This window comes from Apostichopus japonicus, chromosome 14, assembly GCF_037975245.1.
Source record: "Apostichopus japonicus isolate 1M-3 chromosome 14, ASM3797524v1, whole genome shotgun sequence".
NCBI classification, from domain to species: domain Eukaryota; kingdom Metazoa; phylum Echinodermata; class Holothuroidea; order Aspidochirotida; family Stichopodidae; genus Apostichopus; species Apostichopus japonicus.
The window spans coordinates 19,347,907-19,366,484 of NC_092574.1; the positions used below are offsets into that span (position 1 = coordinate 19,347,907).

The window sequence follows — 18,578 nt, forward strand, 5'->3', positions numbered from 1 at the left end:
TGTTTTGGCTGAGGTATCTTGTTATAGCTGCGGTATCTTGTTTTGGCTGAGGTATCTTGTTTTGGCTGAGGTATCTTGTTTTGGCTGAGGTAACTAGTTTTGGCTGAGGTTCATTTAACAAGATCCACAACTGCCTGAACCTGAATAGCCATGTTGTACTTTGTACAAATTATGTTTATCATACCCAGCCTGGGGCCAGATCAGTTAATATGAAAATAGATCTCATTAGTAGTAAGATTTTTCCCAACTTGTTCTTCTGTCTACTTTAAATGCAAAGATAAAGGATTTCATCAGAAATGTAAAATTTCTAATTTAGATAAGCCATGAGCAACCAATTTATTGTAGAATCTCCATTGTGCTTTTGTAGCACTTGTAGATTAAATTTGCCCTGCCTGAAAGAGCTTGGTCAATTTTCTTAAGTTACGACTTTGAAAGGTCACAACAAATAATCTCCTTATTGAAAGTTGATCTCAATCTGGCAAGACTTTGCTCTGTGTCAGACCTCCTCATGAAGCTCTCTGTGTCACATTTGTTACTTTTATGTTTCTTTCTCTTTCTCTCATTCAAGGTGGTTGGATTTGGCCTCCGCAGTGTATTTGAGTTGATCCGAGAAACCAGGAATTCACATCCTTCGTTTTGTGCCAGAGCCCTGAAAGCTCTGTTAGATACTCTGCAGGGTTTAGCACCAGAAGAGTTGGCGAGTGAACCCTCTGATATAATGGGTAAGTGCTTACAAAACAGATTGAATGTGACCAGTAGTAGTAACAACTTGGAAGAGTTTGCACACTGGGTCAAAAGGTCAATCGGTAACAGTACAAGAGTTGTAGACATATGCATGATCCTAAACACTACAAATTTTTGATGGTCTGCCAGGTCAGAGAGGACCAAATATCTGTCCGGTCAACAAAAATCAGCTTTGGAGGTACTCTGAGTGGCTAGTTGTTTACATCAAATTCAGATTGCATTGTAACTAAATACCCCCAAGTAGGTAAAATGATAAATTGATATTATCCCCCTCCTCCCCTACCCAAAGCTGGTGTTTTATTCACAAACCTACACATCTCTCTTACAATATACATATTGGCCATAACTATTTTTGCTACATTTTAAGGGGACAACCAAATTTGCTGTTAGGACAACCAAACAGTAAGTCCAAGGGACAACCAGAAATATTTCCTTCAAAATCTGCCCTGATATAGCTATTCTGATTGGTTGTTAACATCCTGTCTCTCTCTTCTGTTTTTCTTCAGATCCACTATTTGACCTCTTGCTTGACCTTACCACCATAAACAGCAGAACAGAAGATGCTGCTCAACTCCAATCTGTGAGTGCTGCCTGCCTAATAAGCCTCATCATTGCTAGAGGAGAGACGGGGAAAATCTTGGCAGGAATATCTGCTCTATTGATGCATGGTCATAGGATGCCAGACCAAACAGTAGAGGTAATGTTTTTCATGTAGATTGAGAAAAATGCTCTCTGTCAGTCTCTTAGGGTTTTTCTTTTTTTGTAAAATCAAATCATGAAATAGGCTATGCGCTTCCAAAGTTTTCAACAACAAAAACAAAAACACAGCATGCTATGATAAATTTGTTGGACAAATTTGTTGGTGTTTGATCGTTTCATTGAGCAGGTAATAATGTGCTAATTGAGAGCAGCTTAATTGTGGTAGGCAACTTGATCTTTTGATTATAATGGGGTTTGGGGGGGGGGGGGGTATTCAATTATATGTCAATTTCAAATGGCTTGGTCATGGTCACACCAAGTTACAGTCTGACATGGCATGGTTGTGTACATTGCCTTACATACACAAGCCTCGGAATTCCCATGCCGTTGGTTTCACAAGTGTTACTTAATACTGTACTGGCGGAAAGGTTTTTGAGCATATCCTATCGCCCTCAGTTCTGGTTCTTTCAAGAGGAATTGACTAGATGTATTTGTTAAGTCCAAAATGTTAAACATTCCAATAGCATGAATTCTGATGTCCAAACTGCTTTACATTAATGGTTCCTTGTATTTAGGAATTATATGGGTAAAAGTAAGTTGGCCTGATGTTTCGATCCTAGCAGGATCTTCTTCAGAGGCTAAATGACAAATAACGTACAGTAACTGAAGGGAAAAAAACACGCACAGAATACAGACAGGTTAATGAGCATGGTGAACACAAAGAGATAGATCTAAGGGGATTAGTAGACAAGGGATGGGGAGAAGAATGAAAGAAACCAACTGGGGAAGAGGAGAGGTGGGAGATAAAAAGAAATTAGGAATTATATGGATTAGCTTTTGTTTTGACCTGTAGTGATGTATCACAGTATGTGATCAATGGACTTGTGATATATGATAATATTACGCTTTTAGCCTTAGAAGAAGATCCTGCTAGGATCTAAACGTCAGGCCAACTTACTTTTACACATTCTCTTACACAGGCTCTCTAGTGGAAAAGCAGTTTGCTAACAGTTTTATTTTATTATGATAATATTAGCATAGATGAATGAATGGGAGTCACAGCATAATAGGATGTTTAAAGAGAAATTTTGAATGAAAAACTGTGCAGTTTTGACAGCTTAGTTGTCTCATTGTTGATGTAAATCCCTACAATTATTTGTGTTTATTTGATGTTTTTTGTTTGTTTAGATTCCCTCCAATGTGATAGCCTTACAAGAGAGCATCAAGGCCATACTCGTGGGAAAGACAACATTTCCAGACTGGTACAACACTGGTGTACCTGATGGTGCCCTTCTCCAGTCCTTTCCTGTACAGATTAAAACAACAGGTACGTGCTTCAGGAAAAGGGAAGCATTATATTTTCCTGTCAAGTAATATGGAGACATAGTTGGCATGTAGGCTGCTCGGTTTGAGTGTAAAGCTATAAGCTCGTACATAAAGGGAGGTAGGTGGAGGGGTAGGTTGGGTGGGAAAATCTCGGACTCCACCAAAGGCTTTTTCTGTGATATATACATATGTAATGTGCAAAGTAAGAAGTGGAAATAGCCCTATGATGTATAATTTTAGTAACACTTGTTTTACCCAATGAGCTGTACTCTACTTACTAATTTTATCCGTTTACACGATAGTTTAGTATGTTGTTAGATTAAATATAGGCTGCTCCCCTTTTCATTCTCAGGAGCAGATTTGGACAGTTTGTGCCCTGAACCTCCTGTTACCTGCCAAACCCCTTTTCCCACCCCCTGTAGCCTCCACCTTTCCCTTCCCTTTCCCACCTCACAGGTTTGCCTTCTAAAAAGAATATTTTATTACCCTTGGTTAAAGATTCTCACATTTATTGCAATAAGTTTATATCTCAGCTTCAGAAGTCTCCCCTCTCCCTTCCCTCCCCTCCCCCCCCAAAAAAAATATTGTTACACAATCCCGGAACTTGTACTAATTTTCTCCCGCTGGTATTTCAGCATTTGCATGTTTTGGGTGGAGCATAGACAATGTTACATGGAAACCATGGATACCAGTGCAAAGTAAAAAATAATAATTTGGTATTTCTTTGTATTTCTCTCTTCCCCAGATCAGAAAGATGTTGGTCAAGGGCAAAAATGTGCAATAGCCAGTACTGGCTCTTATCTCTACATACATAGTAATGTGGGGCTATTCAAAATTGGCTCAGGATATGGAAATACATTACAGGTATGAATCAGTTAAACTGTTATTGATCGATCTATAAATGACGTATAATTGAAGTCAATGTAGAGTTTGGTCAGTTTTTCGAGGCGTTTTGAGTGGATATCCAATTTTTTCACCAATTATATACATATGTTGCTGTTGTCTGAACTTTTGACATAAAGTTTCATGAACACCTGAATTCATGTAAATGTAAATGAATGACACAATATAAGGCTCTACACTACACTTAATACCTCACACAGAAGTTTGATTTAAATATCTCATTCAACATTCATATTCTCTATGATGTTTTGTTTTCCCCGCTTTCCCTAAGGACATTATCCTATGTGATGTAAATAACTAGCTTTTTTGATATTCTTACTTTCCCCAACAGGGCCACATTTATGCAGTAAATCCCAGCTTTTACCCTGATCAATGTGGATGGTTGGTGGTCATTAGGGGCAAACTTTACTTTTGTCCCTACTCGCCCAGAACAACCCCAACCGCAGCTGTGGGTCCATCACAACATCTAAAGCTCCTTTCTGTGGATTTGGACACATTGCAAGAAAACGGGGCCATTCAGACAGGTATGTTAATTTACATGGCTGAAGGAATTCAGTTCTGCAGAGGCAATGGGGGGGTGGTGAGGGGGAGGGGGAGGTGTCTCTGAAATGAAGATAAGTGAAATATAAATGACTAATTCCCAGGGGTTAGTTAGATGACGGCATTACATGCAGTGAAATCCAAGATTGTGCATCCTAGCACCTCTAGTTGAATTCAGTAGCAAAGCTACATTAACAATGTTTCACTTGATCAACAAATTTAACTTGATCAACAAATTTAACTTGATCAACAAATTACAGGAATGAGTTAAGAAATATGTGAAACTACTATAAGTGATTGAAAATGTAGCCTACGAGCTTGTTGAGGCATTTGGATGATTAGCTTTGTGGAATGACTGCACGTGCCAATGGAAAACCTATCAGCTGCTGGAAAAAATGAAGCGTGGCAGTAGAACATTAGCAATCGAAGAGCTCTTTGCATGCAAGTTTTGTTAAAGCTTCGTCTAATTCTTCTCTCATTGTCGCAGATTTCTCACATCACGAGCAACTATTCAGTGATGGCATCAATCTAGGCTGCCTCTCTGATGGATCTGCAGTGAGTATTTCATTTCAGGCCCATCACAAGTTTTTTTTTAAATGTTCCTAAATGACCAATCTGAAGCTAGCCGCACATTCAGTCGCATATTCAGCCGCACATTCATCGTTGTGAAAAGGATGAATTCCTGCTCTTTTGCTATATCATCTCACTGACAATTTAAATGTCAATATGTTTAAGAGCTTGAAGGTGAACCAAACCATAAACAGTATCTTTCCCTTGTTGAGGGATAAAATGCTTCCCAAAAATGCTTGGAAAGAAAATTGAACGTTGTGCTTATATTACAAGAGTGTCATTACCAACACAGTGTCAACTTTTGGTAATTGTGTAGCCTTCAATATTTCAGCTACAATGTGTGAAAGTGACATCTAATTCTAAGAAAAATAAAGAAGTAATATGTGGACATTTGATTTCATTTTTGATTTACTTCAGTCTGATTAACATATCCCTAACTCCTTCACTTATCCATCGAGACACTGCTGTTCTAACATGTTGGTCTTTTTTCAATAAGATGGAATATGAGACATTCAACACATAGGCCAATACAACGGCATCTAGTGCTTTGTTTAGAAAATTCCAAGCCATCCAGTTTGGAGAATCGTTTTTTGTCTACATTAAGTAAAGGTATGTATTTCATAGTTTTGCAAAATGAAAACCCAAGTTAGTGCCTCTGGCATGGGGTGTCTAAGGGGTTGACATATCACAAGTCATAAAAACAAAGAATTTTTTTATTTTCTTTTAGGAGGAATTTAGCGTATCTTTCTACAAAGTAGGAAGCAGTTCGCTGATAAGAGCTGGAGAGATGACTGCCCAATTAACGAAGAAGAGACTGGTAATGTCCGATAACCTGACCCCAGGAATGTTGAAGGAAGACAGAGAAAAGAGTGGAGATACATTTAGTAAGAACGACAGATAGTCATATTCATATTTTTGTAATGAATTACATGAGCAGGAATTTGAGTGGTCGATAGCTTCATTCACACGGTCCATGGTCATATGGCTTTTATGGTCTGTTCAGGTTCTTATTTTCATGTGGTAACATGGTTTATAATATGTGCTCACATGGTTTAGGATATATGTGGTCGAAAGGTTTATAGTATGTGCTCACATATTCAATGGTCCATGTTCACATGATTGATGCTGTGTGGTCATTTGGCTTTTGTCTACGGTCACTTTGTCCATGGCAGGTTCTCTATAGGCAGCTTAACAGGCCCACAAAAGATTTCAGTCCAGTCTGTTAAAATGGACCCAAAATCTTGCACTTTTGTCCTACCTTGCAAATTGTTCAATCTAGGCATAGTGATTTGTCTGGCCCTTTGGTCCAATCAATATTTTTCTCTAGTCCTCATAAAAAATTACTTGTTCATAATGTCTAAACATCCAAGAAATTGTTTAAAACAGTATTCTTGGTAGAAGATCACACGCTCCTGAGTTCTCCTGACCTCCTTTTCTTGATCTTACATTAAAAATGTTATCTACAGTTTTCAAAGTGTTTTGAAGTTTGCAGATGAAGATCCATGATGTTATTTCTTTAACAACAACTTGATTGTCCAAGCTAGCTTTCATAAATTTCTGAGCATCCACTCTGATGGTTGGGGGTCTCTCCCACAGGTGCTGCAGTCCTCATGAAAGATCCTTTATCAGGCATGAGACTCTTCCGCGGAAACGCGGATTTCCGACTTTTTTTTTTTTCATTTTCGCGTTTTTTCTCGTAATTCGCGTTTTTTATTTTTTTATATTATTTTTTATTTAATTATTATTTATTTATTTATTTTTTTTTGCCGAACATGCTGGACTGTAAAGGGAAGGAACACCGAATTTGACCAGTGGTGGAATCAAGTAGCACAAAGCAAGCAAAAAAGCCTTTTTTTTGGTTCAAAAAAGCTAATGGATAAATTATACAAGCAGAAATTCCACACTTTTTTGGCGAGTTGCGTGATGTGATAGATTCCATCTAGAGTCCACCATTTTGCATCTAAGCCCTCCTTACCTGACAAAAAAATTCTAAAGGAAGGGGGAAACCCCCTCCCTTAAACCCCTCCCCCAGGACGGCGATCGATAAATTTCAGATTTTTTTTCTCCCCGGCTCAGTCTCATCCCTGCTTTATCATGCACCTAATAGTTTGTGGGCTGCTGATATAAACCAACCTCCCTTACGTTAAAAGGAATTAACAATGTGTTTTACTATTTGTGGGCTGCTGATTTAAACCCCCTCCCTTTAAGTAACAAGTAATTAACAAGGTGTTTTACCATTTGTGGGTTGCTGATATAAACCCATCTCCCTTTAAGTAACAAGTACTTAACAATGTGTTTTCCCACCTCCCTTTAAGTAACAAGTAATTAACAGTGTGTTTTACAGTTTGTGGGCTGCTGATATAAACCCACTTCCCTTTAAGTAACAAGTAATTAACAATGTGTTTTACAGTTTGTGGGCTGCTGATATAAACCCACCTCCCTTTAAGTAATTAACAATGTTGTTTTACTGTTTGTAGGCTTCTGATATAAACCCACCTCCCTTTAAGTAACAAATAATGAACAATGTGTTTTACTGTTTGTGGGCTGCTGATATAAACCCACCTCCCTATTAAGTAACAAATAATGAACAATGTGTTTTACTGTTTTGACTTTCAGATCCTATTTTAGATGACGATGTACAGTATATCGGTGTCGGTAAAGAATTCACCATGTGTCGAACTGCCTCTGGACAGGTGAGATTGTGTGGATGTGTTTAAGCAGACATACCATTGTTTTGTTATAGTCTAACTAGAATGGAAAAAAAGTCAGGTGTAAGGTAGAGTTTCTGTAGTCATTTACAGTATACTTAAGATTTTTATTTGCCAGTGTGAACTTGGCATTACAAATTATGTAACCTACCGACTGAGCCATCTAGCCCATATTTGTGCACCATATTACTAGTCAGAGCCAGAATTTCTTGCATACCATGTAACTATGGAACACACTTCAGTTTCATTTGATATTCAGCGTAAAAATATTGTTAACACCAGGAAAAGCTTTGTACCGATAGTTGGTAAAGTAAAAGGTTATCAGTAATCAAAAATGTTTAATCTTTGCCAAGTTTGTCATAGCTACATTTTTGACCCCCTTATTTTCTCTTACATTAGTTGTGCTTCATCGGTAAAGGCCAAGCATTAGGAATGAAGGAAGCCAATGTGTCCAAATCTAGCCATCACTGGGTTGAGCTGAGCAGAGGAAAAGCTGTATCGTTCGAAGATTGCAGTATCTGGCACGAAGGTTTCCCAGCAGTATTCTTAGGCAATGACAGAAACACTTACCTTTGTCTCACCCAAGGGGGCCAACAGGACCAAGGGGAACAAGGTTTGGTGCCAATAATATCTTCCCTAATCCTAGTAACACTCCATGCGGTACTTCCAGTTCATTGCTTCAAAGGACTTGTTACTTATGGACAGTTCTAAACATTTAACTGATAGAAACAGGATATTTATACAACTATACTGTCCTTACATGTGCTTTGGAAGATAATATGAAAGCACAGTTTTTAACAAAAAAACATTTGTCCCAACCAAGTGCAAAGTTTGGAGTTAATTCATTATTTCAAAATGTCTCTCCTTGAGGGTCTTACTCATCAGGAACTGAAGTTCTTTGCATATTTCGTAGTGACACTCAAAGAGATTTTCAGGCTTAAAACTGTCAAATTAAAAGAGATCAATAAGGCATGTTGATATGAGTCTACATTTCCTGTAAATTTTGTATCGTTGAAATTCTACTTATAGGGAGAAGGATGATTAGAGGATCAAAACCTATCAAAGTACAAGGAATGGAAGGGAAAACGCCAGTGAAGTGTGCGTGTAACAATGGGACAACTGCCGTGGTAACCAAAGAGGGCGACCTTTACCTCTTTGGCAAGCTCTATCCTAATAAGGAAGATGCAGATCCTGATCAGTCACCTGGTAAAGTTTTGCTAATTAAACTTTTAAACTACTCATAAAATTTACTTTCTTAGCTAATGTAGTGGAATGTCCAACAGCAAGTTTGCATATCTCCCACTTTATCAATAAATGACCACTATATGTACTGCTGGGTTTTCTAGCTTAATATATAAATAGTGTAAATGTTTAGCCTCTGCAAAATGTCTCTTTTTTACTTATCAATACAAAAATCATTACTTTGCCGAGGGCAGGGCTGAGTATTAAGATTTTTCGTTTGGTCTGAAAAGGTTTTTTTTATATTTATTATTTTATTTTTCTTATAGACAACCAACATTATCCTTGAAGTTGGCAAAGGGACAACTCAGTTTTACTTACCTTAAAAAACAGTACACTCTGGCCTTCTATTACAAAATTAATCTTTTGGAGCAGTGTTTTTTTCTTCCACTATCGCAGCTATGCTTTTCAAGTTTAACATTGTTACGTGCAAATCCAGGATTCACAAAAATCATTGTTGTTTTCAATTCCTCATTTTCTCCAAAGGACTTGTCACATCTCTCAAGGGTACCAAAATGATTAGGGTAGCACTCGGTAAAAGTCATGGCTGCGCCATATCATCAGAGGGAAAGGTCTTCACGTTTGGAGTCAACAACAAAGGCCAGTGTGGTCGAGGTGGTCCACCTTCTGACACAGAGAAGGACGGTATGTCATATCAACTAGAGAATATTCTTTCCAATGAAAATCTTGGCTCATAAATGGCAAAGCTGATGAAACTTTGGTCAAAAGTGTCCATCTGTCTGTACGTCTGCAATATACTAGAAATATTTCCTCTTCAATAATTGTTTGTGGATTTTCATGACACCTGTGGTAACACTTTCTTTTATATATGCATGGGGCCGTTCGGGTTGGATAGAGACTTGAGGTGAATGATAACTGGAGGGTAATTGTGGTCATGTTAGAACATACTCTGAATACTTTCTCAAAGAAATGTATGCATGCATTCATAATATGAGCTCATAATCTTGAACCCTAGAACTGAATTCTTGAACTAGTTATTTATGAATTTGACGTGAAACTTCATTTAATAAGGGTGTGTGATTCTTGGCCTGGTTGAGTTTGAGGTTTCTAAAGATCAGAGGTCAAAGTTTATGTAAACTGCTATGAAGCCATTACGTTATGAAAATGACTCTCGCAGTATGAGCTTTTGTATAAATGTTTATGTAGACTTTGAAGTGTATCCTTGAGCACAGTAGTCATGACAACCAGACATCCATCCTGATAATATACTGAAAGTTAGACTTCCAATTGTTAGGAGTGCAAAAAACTAGTGGTTAGCTCTAAGCTCCTGGAGAGTTCATCCTAGGATACACAGTATATCGAGTTATTATGTTATTGCAACAAAAACAGCCAAAATTATAGTGCAGCTGTCAAGATAATGTTAATGAAATGACATGTTCTAATAAAGTAAAACAAATTTTATGATTTCAATTCACACAAATTTATTCCGGGTAGATGAGGTTGTCTTAGGTAGTATGTAGACCTGATTTTTGATATTGAATTCATGAAATGTGAATTTTTAACTTTGTTTCAGGAGAGAAAGTGGACATGTCGCTGATCGACATCGAAGACGACTTTGAAGACGAGGAGAAGGAGAAACAAGTGGAGCCGTGTGACCACGACTGGATCCAGTCCGAGTGCATGATCTGCATTCAGTGTGGAGAGTGTACTGGGTATGGTGCTCATTGCATAAACAGCACCCTACCAAACAGGAAACCGGGAACGTAAGTATCCTCACAGATAGCATAGTGTATTTCATACCGTCTGTGTTCATGTTTCGGGAAATGTATGCAGCCCACATTTCAAGGCCTGATACTGTTTTTTTTTGCTCTTTTTTCAAATTTGATGATTTTTTTTTTAAAGGTTCATAATGATACATTTGATAAAAGTTCATCAGATGGATCGATTATTCGTCTACACATTCCTTACTAAAGCAGTATTTCCTATTTGCAAAGATATTAACAGTCTTTTGCTGCTTTAGTTTTAGAAATGACATAGGGATGATTTTACGCCAGTGGCTGTTCCTGTGTGAAAAGTTCAGAAATTAACCCGGTATATTTGATATTTAATCTTTTTAATCCATCCATCATCTTCTCTTGGCCAGGTTATGTCGCTGTGGTGCTGGGGATGCGGGCTGTTCCAAGTGCCATATTTGCAAGACCTGTGCTGGGGAGCTTAATGTCGCTAGAGACTTTGGAGGTGTACGAATAAATCAGGCTGCAATCTATAATCGAGGCTGGCTCAGACCGGAAGATAGGGCAAAGGGTAATTTGTGGTTGTTCCTTGCACCCTCTTTTTCATTTCCCTTTCACTAAATTAATTAATACATGAATTGTTTTGATTTGGTGGATACATGATGATGATAAGCAGAGGTTAAATTAAGGGTAAAATGGTCGTGTAATAAACGATAATTTACGACACCCTTGTGTCAAACAGTGCAATATACATCTACCTTTTGATTATTTATGGAGAACTGTTTTTGTTTTTGTATGAAACTCTGAAAATTGTCCTTAAATCTAGACAATGGAGGTTAAACATCTCAGACCGAGAAAGATCCCATCTGTCTGAGGCTGTCTTGCTTGAAACTTCCAAGATTAAAACAGGAGATCTCTGGGGTCAGGGGTAAAGACTTCGTCTGGTCCTCGTTCTCTCCTAACATTTTAACTTTTGAATAGAGTAGGTAGTTGACACTCTCTGTATATGAGATATTACTTTATAACTGAGAAATAACATGTCAGAGGGTTTGGAATAAGTTGAGTATTAGTGTAATGCATGGTTCTATGCAAGGTTTCAATTTAGCAGTTCAGTTACTATAATAATGTTTCACAGAAAATTTGCATTACAATTTCATGAAGGGTTCTTCGAATAGTTAAGAATCTTAAATGATTCCATAGAATTAAAAGTTTAGTTTCCCTAGAGTCTCTGCAATGTAATGTTTCAGATTTAATGTTTTTTCAAGGCGACCTTTATGAAGAAATAACACCAATGTTAAGTTTGATATTTTATCGATTAATAGCCACGTTACCTGTGTACTTTCCATTACAGAAGATCCCCCCTCCCCCTTTTGCAAGTTGTATTTTCTTTTCCATCTGGTGTGTATTAGAATGCTAAACCAGACAATAAAACACAATTCATTAAAACCTGATTGTGTGTTTTTATTTCTGTGAAGGTGAAGATAACAATTTGAGCGGAGATGAGTCGAAGGAGGTAGAGAAGGCAGTCAGTAAACCACCGATATTAACCCCGGAGGAGATCATAGTACACAGAGATCAAGATGTGAAAGCTAAGGAGGTCTCATGTGGCTTCCATCACACAGGTATGTATGTTGGTCTGTGTGTCTGTCTGTCTGTTTATCTTGCTGTCTTTTATGTCAGTCATTCGTTGTACACAATTTGCATAAATCTGATGACAAAGTGATGTCATGTGATGACTTCCTTGAGACAGGTCTGCGTATCTGTCCCGACGTCTTTTTGTCTATCTGTCGTTTATATCTTCGCTCAAAAGTACAAACATCTCAAAATATTTCGGCCGAAGGCTCGTAACAGTAATTTTATCTGTTACGGTGTTGCTATTAAAATGTTACCATAGGTGTCAAATAAAGAGTGACAGAGTACATTGCAGCTTTTACATGTTTAATCGTGTACTATAGAAACAAGTTTACAAAGCCCCAAATGTTCAAATAACATAATATCCATACTAGGATCTATTTACCGATAGAGTTTCAAAAGTTAAATACTGAAATTTGTCCTAACCGAAAGTAATGCACTTTGCCGATATTCCATTATCGGAAGAGAAAAAAAAAATCTCTGCAAAAAGCTACATTTTGTCACAATTTTAACTTAGCACCATATTGATCAATATATGTAATATTTACACATCATAGGACACCCCTCCACCAAACATAAAATATTTGTCAGGTTACAACTTTTTTCTCCTCAGAGAGTAATAAGTTGTTTTTAAATCAATACAGAATACATTTTGTACCCACAAATTTAATGTCATTTCTTATTGTTTTAGTTGCAAGTCTTCAAAGTTATTGCCTAATTTCATACAATGCCTAATTTCATACATCCAAGTGCATTGTTGATGGACTAATCCAGCAGATTATGTTTCTGGCTCCCTTATATCTCATGTAACAGCATTATATTCCACCACATCATTGTGACCAGTTGCCATATTGTGAAGCTTTAAGATGTAGTAAAGAAAAGAACTTTAAAAAAAAAAACTTTCTCCTAAAAATGTTTCGCTAATCGTGCAAAATCCTACTCGTTGTTGCTATTCCATTGAGAGAAGAGAGTTTTTTTCTTCTTCAAAGAACATGGAATGTTCTTTACTTGATGGTAAGATTATATTGAATGCTTTGTTTTCCCTCTACAGTCATCTTGCTTGAAAACGGAGAAGTTTACACATTCGGTTCCAACAGCTACGGACAACTGGGCCTAGGAGATACAGGGAACAGGTAATACTAAGAGAGAGAATAATTCAGTGCCAATTTTCAATGGTGGCGAATTTGGTGCAAAAATATTTCACTCTTAAATCTTGGAGAGTTGTACTCAATTGTTAATGACTGGTGGGGTTGACTTATTGGATTGGTGGGAGGGGGTGGGAGGGGGGTTGGGAGCGGATGGTTAAGATGCCTTTATTTTGTTAGAACAGTTCAGTCGATACTTTTGTTTGTGCATATTTATCTCTTATGTATAGTTTGTATTAAAGATCAGTTTTTCGTTCCTTTCCTCTCGATTTTTTCTTTGTCGTAGCTATTGTAGTGCATTGTCTTAGTATTGCGAATTTGGAAGACTTCAAAGACAGATTTTATGTGTTACCTTTTTCTTCACCTTTTTTGTCTTAGAATATCACCGGTTAATATACCTGTCGCTGCTAAGATCAAGCAAGTGGCTGCTGGAAGCTACCATACTCTTCTATTAACAGAAAATGGAAACGTACTCTCCTTTGGTCGTTGTCAGGTACGTAAGAAAAAATACTGGTGCTTTTAATATCTGCAACATTTAGACCTGCCGTCTTATATTTCTGCTGTCACTCCCCTCCCATGCACCCAGCCCCATTGCAAAGGATATCATATTACTTACTTATATTGCTTCACAGAACTTGTTAATAATCTCATTTGAGTCACCTCAGCTATCTGAGTAGATTTTTCATGGTTAGGAACTGGTTAAAAACATTTTCACAAGTTTACCACACTTAAAAGTTTTGGGCCGACCATTTAATAGCTGCTTTTTCTTGGCCTAATGAGTTTTCTCATCTTCAATACCGTCATTTTGTCCTTCCAAAGAATCTCCACTTGACTTATTTTTTACAGAAGGGACAGCTGTGCAGACAAGTCTTTGAAGGTACGAACAATGCGGACGCCATCTCTCACACCACACCTGCAGAGGTCGACAACGTGGGCCCCGAGAAGGGCAACAAGGCCGTCTGGATCTCGGCCGCAGGAGATCGCTCCTTCATAAAAGTCGACGAGGCCCTGGTCAGTCCGAATATGCTGGACAGTGCCACAATTTTTGCCAGCAAGTCTGTAATCGGTTAGTCTCTATTAATACTTTAATTAAAGAGAAAAATTGTTTGTTTATCGTGAAAGTAAATATCAATACTGGCTTTCTTCTTTTCTTAAAAGTTTTAATTAAATGCACATGTCAAGACTCTACCATTTAAATAAAACAGAATACTGAATGTGTCACCTTAAAGGACTAGTGTATAATGTTACACACCTTACTGTAAGCAACAACAAGTGAACAAGATCATTATTGTCAATAAAACTATGTTTAATTTAATATAAAACTATCAGTTAAAAAAAAGACTCTGCCCTTTAAAGACAATAGAAAACTGAATGCATCACCTTAAAGGACTAGTGTATAGTTTTCTATACCTTACTGTTAGCAACAATAAGTGAACAAGATCATTATGGTCAATAAAACTATCAGTTTAATTAAATCAATAAACTATCAGTGGAATCATGACTCTGCCATTTAATGACAATAAAATACTTAATGTGTCACCTTAAAGGATTAGTGTATAATGTTGCATATATTACTGTAAGCAACAACAAGTGAACCAGATCATTATTTGTCAATACAACTATCAGTTTAATTAAATCAATAAAACTATCAGTATAATTAAATCAAAACTATCAGTTTAATTCAATCATCTCACTAAGTGGATGGGTGGAAAAAAAATATGTGGTGGTTTTCATTTTTTTTATTCTTCACATTATATTTACATATATTTACACAGATAAGCTTTTTCATTTAAGTGCATATAACAAATTTTACATAGCATATAAGTACAAAGATATATAGAATGTTAAGGTTATGATTTGATTCCTTGCGTTGCTGATCATGGCAACGATCAGATTTGTGTGCTATGTCCTTTTGGACTCTCAAAATAGGAATATTACTTCAGAATGTTCATGTTCTTCAGCTACAAGCAATCTTGTCAAATAATCAGAATTAATCTTTCATACATTTAATATACACCCGATGTATCATTCGCCGGTCCTATTTGGGGATCAAGATGAAAATGTCAAAATTCATTTGACTTCTGTGTTGAGTGCTTTCATTGTCTATTAGTATGTCTTCAGTGTCCCTACTGTCTATAGTGTGTCTTAGTTTATTTTCAGTGTTTTCCACTAACTAGACTATTCCATTCATCAGTTTTAGTATATTCTAGTACCATATTTCTGTTGTTATTTTGTGACTATTATTTGTTATCTTCATCCAAAGGTATTCTACCACAGGATCAGGGCTGCTCCCAACACTGCATGATCAACAACAGGATCAGTGAAAGCTGTGAGAGTTTCTCCGGCCCCGAGCAGGTTCAATTTGATGGATGCTGCGTTTGCACCGACCCAGTCTATGACAGCATTCTCTGGAGGTTAGGAACCAATCTTTCAGTCACCTGATTTTTAGAAATGCATAATTTTTTTTATTTGTTTTCAGTTTTTTATTTTTATTATTCATCCATTTTGTCAGTGTCGAAATATGCCTTGTTTTAATAGCTGAGGCCAGGTAACAGCATGCAAGTATGTTAGAGTTAGCAGGGATTCTTCTAATTGTTTTCATATTAGGACACACATGATATGTCACTGGTCATCAAATGTGTTTTTTCTTCTTTTGAAGCTCCGTTTCTTTGGTTATTTATTTATTTATTTAATTATGATTATGATTTATTTTTTTAATTTTAATAGCTTTGATCCCAAAAGTAACTCAGTGCAGTGCTACAACCCGTTACGGGCTTCCTGCGGTGCACGGCTACCCTTGCAAGACAACATTTCCATCTTAGGACCAGAGTTGAGCCTCCCTTGCCAGTCGCATGTGCCAGTGTCCATCTATCAGGTGGCTCTCAACGTCCTCAGTTGCTTGGATACCCTCTCCCTGAGCTTGGTGAAAGGACTAACGGTGGAGAACACCCACACCCAAAAGGAGGAATCTCCCTCCGAGACAAAAGTAGAAGATTTCTCTTTTGTCGGCAGATTCGAAGGTTAGGCGCAAAGGAAAATCTCTCTCACTCTCTGCTTATATTGTTAAGAATTTCTTGAGATGTGATCATCAAACTTTGTTCTAACACCTGGCTTAAATTAGTGTTAACTTTTTGATAATAATTTTAAGTTTAATAATTGAACAGCAGAAAAACAGACTGGGTATCTATAACAAACTTGATATTGAGCAAAGCAATTTTTTGTCCATTATGGGATTCTAAAAAGTAACCGCAGGATTTCAATGGCTGCGCTCTAGTTACTGAGCTATCCAGCCCTTGGTTGGGGGCTGTCCCTTTTTGGGGGCTAAAGGAGGGAGCCCTAGAAAAGTACACAAAAGCGTTCTTTTCTTCATGCCCTCAGGGCCTTTCAGCAAACATATGTTACAATGTAATAATTGACATGAAACACCAAAATGTGTTTCTAGGCCGAATTAATATTTTTTTATCATTTTAATTTGTCAATTTTAGTTGGGTAGTAAAAGGAAAGTTGAAGAATAGCACACTTTTAATGGACTTGCTTCAGGATTTAATCTACAAAATAATTTTTTTTTTGACTTGTCTTTGTGATAGGATATTATAATTCAAACTGTGTATAACTAATTGTCTTTGATATATTCTTTAAGGTTATGGTGGAGGATGGGGCTACTCTGGTCACTCAGTAGAAGCGATCGTCTTCTCGACGGATACAGACGTCGTGGTCGGAGGTTTCGGTCTGTTTGGCGGAAGAGGAGAATACATTGCCAGGATCAAGGTAAAGAATAAAGGTTTTTTCTGTGAGATGGAATTAAAGGAGAAGCGGTCGTCTATTGGTCAGCCAAACTGGAATACTGGGTTGGAGAGTGTTGCCGTGTACACATATGGGTGAAAAGAGAAGATAATACAACACACACAGGGAATTTTTGTATTCAGTATTGCAGAGCAAAATGTTGTGCAATCATGACAGAATTATTAAACAAATACAAAAATACAAATTTGTACAAAAATTTTTATGTATGAAACCTTTTTTTAAACATTTTTCTTTAAAACTAAAATGTTAAAGACAGGAAAATAAGTAAAATGTAAACACCCCATTTATTTCCTGTATTATTTAAATATCAAACTGGAATTGGTATTACATTAGTGCTTCAAGCACATTAACAAACATTTGCAATGTAAATCCCCTCCCCTCCACTCTCCTCCTTCAAACACACACATAAATATAGTAGTAATTACCTTTGGTTAGATTGTGGTATTGTTGTCACAGCAATGTTACTTTCCATTCCCAATGTGTAAACTAGACCAAAAGTTATGTATCCAAAGCAGATGTACCTAGTCCCAACCTAATTTGCATATAAAACAATTGCCCTTGTATGTCTATTGTTTTATTTTCATTAAGTGATGATGGAGTTATCTGCCGATTGCTTTATTCTCTGGAAGAAGAAAATATTTTCTGATGTTAGCACGGAGCAATGTACTGATAATTGGTTGTTTCATGTTCCCCTTTTTATTCATTTTTTTATTTATTTTTTATTTTTATTTACTGGTCATGTTTTGAGCGCTAAATGAATGCATCTGGAAGGAAAGACTTGCTTTATATTACAGTTCAAACTTGAAAAGGAATGACACACAAAACAACCAGATTATGTTTTTGTCTGTGTGGTTAAACTTCAACCAATGCCTCCACAGTTGTCATTACTAGAACTTATTACAGCTCCTGGGTTTTATTCATTATTTGTCAAATAATCCGTAAGTTTGTAGATAAATAATTGCTGATTCCAAACAGGTTCTTAATAACTGTCTTTCAGCTCATGGAGCTTGGATCAACCAAACTAAGCATCGACATGGAAGGCTCTCTAAAAGCTGAAAGTGAAGAGAAGACATATGAGTGTGGTACCAAGTAAGGAATCCATCCACTTACATTCTATAACACAGGCTCTTTAGTGGATAAGCAGTTTGCTAACAGTTTTTGTTTTATTTTAAAACTAAAAAATAAGTGAAAATCTTGTAAAAAAATGGAAATAATGCTCTGTTTAATATCTCACTGGTAGGTATACTTCAGATGCTTTTTTTGTTGTTGATATATACATTTTTTTTGCCACAATTTGTTAATATTACTTTAATTGGTATGAATGTGTGATTAATTGATATTACTCCCAAAAATGTGGGATTGTGATGGATGGTATCAGAAGTGGAAGAGTTTCATATATTCAATGTGAGCCTGTTTGTGTCGTCTGTTCCTTTAAATCTTGATTTCATGGTTATTATTATTTAAGCGTAATATATATTAGCTGTACTCTGCTTGCACATGATTGTCATTGATGGTGTCATTAGTGGGAAAGTTTCATACATTCAGTGTGAGCCTTTTTTGTTGTTCCTCTTAAA

General features: G+C 36.9%; 1 protein-coding gene across 2 annotated transcripts in view; it reads left to right on the top strand.

Annotated features, from left to right (window-relative positions):
• LOC139980240 (E3 ubiquitin-protein ligase MYCBP2-like) overlaps window positions 1–18,578 on the top strand; it is a 69,408-nt gene that overhangs the window by 5,261 nt on the left and 45,569 nt on the right. For both annotated transcript variants that reach the window (XM_071991772.1, XM_071991773.1), the window contains exons 4-24: window positions 569–722; window positions 1,251–1,441; window positions 2,632–2,770; window positions 3,515–3,633; window positions 4,004–4,196; window positions 4,700–4,767; window positions 5,510–5,666; window positions 7,399–7,475; window positions 7,890–8,103; window positions 8,520–8,696; window positions 9,216–9,374; window positions 10,264–10,453; window positions 10,834–10,994; window positions 11,899–12,045; window positions 13,107–13,188; window positions 13,579–13,693; window positions 14,047–14,266; window positions 15,464–15,614; window positions 15,928–16,220; window positions 16,841–16,968; window positions 18,002–18,093. In XM_071991772.1, coding sequence (XP_071847873.1) covers window positions 569–722; window positions 1,251–1,441; window positions 2,632–2,770; window positions 3,515–3,633; window positions 4,004–4,196; window positions 4,700–4,767; window positions 5,510–5,666; window positions 7,399–7,475; window positions 7,890–8,103; window positions 8,520–8,696; window positions 9,216–9,374; window positions 10,264–10,453; window positions 10,834–10,994; window positions 11,899–12,045; window positions 13,107–13,188; window positions 13,579–13,693; window positions 14,047–14,266; window positions 15,464–15,614; window positions 15,928–16,220; window positions 16,841–16,968; window positions 18,002–18,093 — 3,227 coding nt within the window. The remainder of the gene's footprint in view (window positions 1–568; window positions 723–1,250; window positions 1,442–2,631; window positions 2,771–3,514; window positions 3,634–4,003; window positions 4,197–4,699; window positions 4,768–5,509; window positions 5,667–7,398; window positions 7,476–7,889; window positions 8,104–8,519; window positions 8,697–9,215; window positions 9,375–10,263; window positions 10,454–10,833; window positions 10,995–11,898; window positions 12,046–13,106; window positions 13,189–13,578; window positions 13,694–14,046; window positions 14,267–15,463; window positions 15,615–15,927; window positions 16,221–16,840; window positions 16,969–18,001; window positions 18,094–18,578) is intronic.